Source organism: Coccinella septempunctata, chromosome 1 (genome assembly GCF_907165205.1).
Source record: "Coccinella septempunctata chromosome 1, icCocSept1.1, whole genome shotgun sequence".
NCBI lineage: Eukaryota > Metazoa > Arthropoda > Insecta > Coleoptera > Coccinellidae > Coccinella > Coccinella septempunctata.
Window position 1 is genome coordinate 34,679,878 of NC_058189.1, and position 5,738 is coordinate 34,685,615.

Genomic DNA, 5,738 nt, shown 5'->3' on the forward strand with positions numbered 1-5,738 from the left:
CATCTAGTAGGCGTTCGGATCGATGCATTATGATATCAGAAGTTGAAAACGCTGGTAGAAGAAGAGTTGAGTTAGGTAGAAATATTTATGAACCAAGAATTACTCCTCAAGATCTCGAAGTTCTGCTCTCTGAGCCATTTTGCTCGATACAAGAACAATATTGAGGAGGGGAATTTCATCACGGACTTATCATTTAGTTGACTAGATGATCAAAAAATAGGACGAGGATGAATCAGCATCACTCATTTATTCAATAAAAATTCAAGTATAATAACCACAATTTGCATAGATTTTTGTTTCCTTTTCACTCCAAAGTGAAGTGATATTCGATTATTTGCAATTTCGAGTATATGAGAATATATACTTTGACATCAAATGTCAGAATTATTCGAATTTTCGAGACCACTGCTATTCTCCAGGTTTGTCCTGTACAGAGACATCCTGTATAATATGTGTATGATGGGTTGTCTGAAAGCCAGGCGCTCCATTTCATCAAAATCTTAATGTTGTGGAAATCTTATCACTTGTCCATGTGTGGCGGTTCTTTCTTTTGTTCGCTGAATTATTTTTTCACAATTTTCACAAGTCGACATCTTCTTGAAGAGCGAATCTTAATTATTGAATTTTTATTACATTGAGCCTTCTATTGAGTTCATTTGATTATAAACTTACTGTCATAACGGTGAGATACCACTCTTGAGCTTGGTCAACGTTTTTTAGGTAAGAGAGATAATTTTGTAGATTGTCAAATTTGTGAATAATGTGATCAACGTTTTTTAGATTCAATAAATTGAGGATTTCTGTCAGTCAATATTTTCTCTGAATCCTACATCAATTATTCGTAAACCCTCGTCCCAGCACATCTTGGCGCCCAACTTAAGGCGAATAAATGGATAGTAGGAGAGAAAATTACCACCTACGAAGTGTCAGAAAAAATATGGAGAAAGACCAGCTACAGGACGACATCACTGAAAATGCACGAGCCCTGTCTCCGGTACGTACTGAAAATGCACGAGCCCTGTCTCCGGCGGTACGTACTGAAAGGAAAGAAAACGGGAAACAGGAAAATCAGGAACATGGAGCTGTCCCAAAGGTGAAGGAAAGTGATTCAAGAACACCCAAACAAGTTAAGTATTCACACCACTCAAGGAGACGAATGTTCAACCTTGAAAATCAACATGAAAATGATAAGTCTAGAATGTTTGATATGTTTATTTCAAAAATTGTTAATGATACAGTGAGAATGACCCTTAATAATGTACAAGTTGATCAAGCTAGAAGTGGAGATCAAGAAAATGATTATTTTATGCAGGATGTTCCTGGGGTTGATTTGATTAATACTGATAATCTTGATACTGAAAATCTAGCGAATAACATACGTGGACATGCACGCGTTCAATCTGGTTCACGTATACAGGGTGTCTCTGAAAGAAATATAAACGTCAAATCAAATTTAAGTTCCAATTTTAACTTACCTCAGTGTCTTCCTGGGTTGAATGTACAGACTGCTCATCATTCAGGACAACAACAAATTTCAAATTTAACTATGAACGATAATTTATTTGGTTTGGGAGATCTTGTACTCCTCAAAGCTAATAACACGTCCTCTGCAATAAAATCAGAAATAAAAAAGTTTCTGCTCCTTTTTGAGGGTCCATTCGAAATAAAAAAGAAAATTCATGATCATACTTATGTTTTGGTATCTCCGAAAACTGGTGGAGAACGCGGAATTTTTCACTCGTCCCACTTAAAAACGTATGCTGTTCCGACCTATGCTGCTGAAAATTAGTTTTTCCTAATTTATCCTTGCACAGGATGGAAGGGGGGAAAGTTGTACAGAGACATCCTGTATAATATGTGTATGATGGGTTGTCTGAAAGCCAGGCGCTCCATTTCATCAAAATCTTAATGTTGTGGAAATCTTATCACTTGTCCATGTGTGGCGGTTCTTTCTTTTGTTCGCTGAATTATTTTTTCACAATTTTCACAAGTCGACATCTTCTTGAAGAGCGAATCTTAATTATTGAATTTTTATTACATTGAGCCTTCTATTGAGTTCATTTGATTATAAACTTACTGTCATAACGGTGAGATACCACTCTTGAGCTTGGTCAACGTTTTTTAGGTAAGATAGATAATTTTGTAGATTGTCAAATTTGTGAATAATGTGATCAACGTTTTTTAGATTCAATAAATTGAGGATTTCTGTCAGTCAATATTTTCTCTGAATCCTACATCAATTATTCGTAAACCCTCGTCCCAGCACAGTCCTCTCTTCAAAACATAGTTGTTTTGACTTTTCAGGAATCGAGATCAGAGTGTCTCTTTTCTATGAATTGCATATGGTATAAGAGTGAAATCGATGAATTAATTACACATAACCCATTGCAGAGGAATTGTTTCATTATATTCAGTTCTGATTCCACCCTTAGCATATCGCTGCTTGATAGTCTGAAAGTATGGTAAGGTTTTCAACATGAAATCAGTCCCTTCCTATGAAAATGGGCTGTCGCTTTTTTACAATGAGACACTTGCATGTAATTTCACTGAATCTTATCAAATGAACGATATATAGTCCTTATTCAATATATGCCGAAATTTTGGAATCATCCTATTCATCCTAGGCCCAATTTTGATTTTGGAATAATGAAAACAGCATAGAAAAAATGAAAATAACTCGTTGATGAGGAACTACATAATGGAGAAAAATAAAGAATACTAGTATCATTGTTTTCATCTTCTCAAGTGGCGATAATAATAGAATAAAAATTCTATCTCAGACTGCACCGACTAATTATGAACTGCGGTGGACTCTTAGACAAGGCCAAAAGTTGTTCGAGTAGAGGGGATAACTACGACAAGCTCCCGACAGCGATTCGGTATATAAACCATCGCAGCTTAAGTGTTGCTCAGTGCTTGGGATTGCAGCAGCGCAAACGCTCTACTATTGACCACTTTGATGCTATTCTAGAACAATTGAGTTGGTCGATCGTCCAGTTTGTGTGCTCTCTCCTCGTGTACATTGGATATTTCTAGCGACTCAATCAAAACGCTTCGTTTTCAATATGGCGTCGAAATCTGAAAACTACTCGTACGAAATGTTCGAAGATGGAAATATTATAACCGAGAAGACTTTCCATCTCATTTCATCTAGTAAGCGTTCGGATCGATGCATTATGATATCAGGAGTTGAAAACGCTGGTAGAAGAAGAGTTGAGTTAGGTAGAAATATTTATGAACCAAGGATTACTCCTCAAGATCTCGAAGTTCTGCTCTCTGAGCCATTTTGCTCGATACAAGAACAATATTGAGGAGGGGAATTTCATCACGGACATATCATTTAGTTGACTAGATGATCAAAAAATTGGACGAGGATGAATCAGCATCACTCATTTATTCAATAAAAATTCGAGTATAATAACCACAATTTGCATAGATTTTTGTTTCCTTTTCACTCCAAAGTGAAGTGATATTCGATTATTTGCAATTTCGAGTATATAAGAATATATACTTTGACATCAAATGTCAGAAATATTCGAATTTTCGAGACGACTGCTATTCTCCAGGTTTGTCCTCTCTTCAAAACATAGTTGTTTTGACTTTTCAGGAATCAAGATCAGAGTGTCTCTTTTCTATGAATTGCATATGGTATAAGAGTGAAATCGATGAATTAATTACACAAAACCCATTGCAGAGGAATTGTTTCATTATATTCAGTTCTGATTCCACCCTTAGCATATCGCTGCTTGATAGTCTGAAAGTATGGTAAGATTTTCAACATGAAATCAGTCCCTTCCTAAGAAACTGAGCTGTCGCTTTTTCACAATGAGACACTTGCATGTAATTTCACTGAATCTTATCAAATGAACGATATATAGTCCTTTTTATTCAATATATGCCGAAATTTTGGAATCATCCTATTCATCTTAGGCCCAATTTTGATTTTGGAATAATGAAAACAGCATAGAAAAAATGAAAATAACTCGTTGATGAGGGACTACATAATGGAGAAAAATAAAGAATACTGGTATCATTCTTCATAGTTCATGTCCATGCTGATTTAATATTAATAAAATTCACAGGGAATTGGACAATAGTTTATTCTCAAAGTACTTATAACGAAACGTCGGCGATGTTATAAGTACTTTGAGAATAAACTATTGTCCAATTCCCTGTGAATTTTATTAATACTAGTATCATTGTTTTCTTCTTCTCAAGTGGCGATAATAATAGAATAAAAATTCTATCTCAGACTGCACCGACTAATTAAGAACTGCGGGGGACACTTAGACAAGGCCAAAAGTTGTTCGAGTAGTGGGGATAACTACGACAAGCTCCCGACAGCGATTCGGTATATAAACCATCGCAGCTTAAGTGTTGCTCAGTGCTTGGGATTGCAGCAGCGCAAACGCTCTTCTATTGACCACTTTGATGATATTCTAGAACAATTGAGTTGGTCCATCGTCTAGTTTGTGTGCTCTCTCCTCGTGTACATTGGATATTTCTAGCGACTCAATCAAAACGCTTCGTTTTCAATATGGTGTCGAAATCTTAAAACTAATCGTACGAAATGTTCGAAGATGGAAATATTATAACCGAGAAGACTTTCCATCTCATTTCATCTAGTAGGCGTTCGGATCGATGCATTATGATATCAGGAGTTGAAAACGCTGGTAGTAGAAGAGTTGAGTTAGGTAGAAATATTTATGAACCAAGAATTACTCCTCAAGATCTCGAAGTTCTGCTCTCTGAGCCATTTTGCTCGATACAAGAACAATATTGAGGAGGGAAATTTCATCACGGACATATCATTTAGTTGACTAGATGATCAAAAAATATGACGAGGATGAATCAGCATCACTCATTTATTCAATAAAAATTCAAGTATAATAACCACAATTTACATAGATTTTTGTTTCCTTTTCACTCCAAAGTGAAGTGATATTCGATTATTTGCAATTTCGAGTATATAAGAATATATACTTTGACATCAAATGTCAGAATTATTCGAATTTTCGAGACCACTGCTATTCTCCAGGTTTGTCCTCTCTTCAAAACATTGTTGTTTTGACTTTTCAGGAATCAAGATCAGAGTGTCTCTTTTCTATGAATTGCATATGGTATAAGAGTGAAATCGATGAATTAATTACACATAACTCATTGCAGAGGAATTGTTTCATTAGATTCAGTTCTGATTCCACCCTTAGCATATCGCTGCTTGATAGTCTGAAAGTATGGTAAGATTTTCAACATGAAATCAGTCCCTTCCTATGAAACTGAGCTGTCGCTTTTTTACAATGAGACACTTGCATGTTATTTCACTGAATCTTATCGAATGAACGATATATAGTCCTTCTTATTCAATATATGCCGAAATTTTGGAATCATCCTATTCATCCTAGGCCCAATTTTGATTTTGGAATAATGAAAACAGCATAGAAAAAATGAAAATAACTCGTTGATGAGGGACTACATAATGGAGAAAAATAAAGAATACTAGTATCATTGTTTTCATCTTCTCAAGTGGCGATAATAATAGAATAAAAATTCTATCTCAGACTGCACCGACTAATTATGAACTGCGGTGGACTCTTAGACAAGGCCAAAAGTTGTTAGAGTAGTGGGGATAACTACGACAAGCTCCCGACAGCGATTCGGTATATAAACCATGGCAGCTTAAGTGTTGCTCAGTGCTTGGGATTGCAGCAGCGCAAACGCTCTACTATTGACCACTTTGA

General features: G+C 35.8%; 1 protein-coding gene across 1 annotated transcript; it reads left to right on the plus strand.

Moving 5' to 3' along the window:
- The first annotated feature begins 581 nt into the window (after nucleotides 1-581).
- LOC123323039 lies at nucleotides 582-1,789 on the plus strand. The gene is made up of 3 exons (XM_044911243.1): nucleotides 582-720; nucleotides 781-985; nucleotides 1,019-1,789. The coding sequence occupies exons 2-3, from the start codon at nucleotides 890-892 to the stop codon at nucleotides 1,787-1,789; spliced, it is 867 nt and encodes a 288-aa protein (XP_044767178.1). The 5' UTR covers nucleotides 582-720; nucleotides 781-889.
- Nucleotides 1,790-5,738: the final 3,949 nt, after the last annotated feature.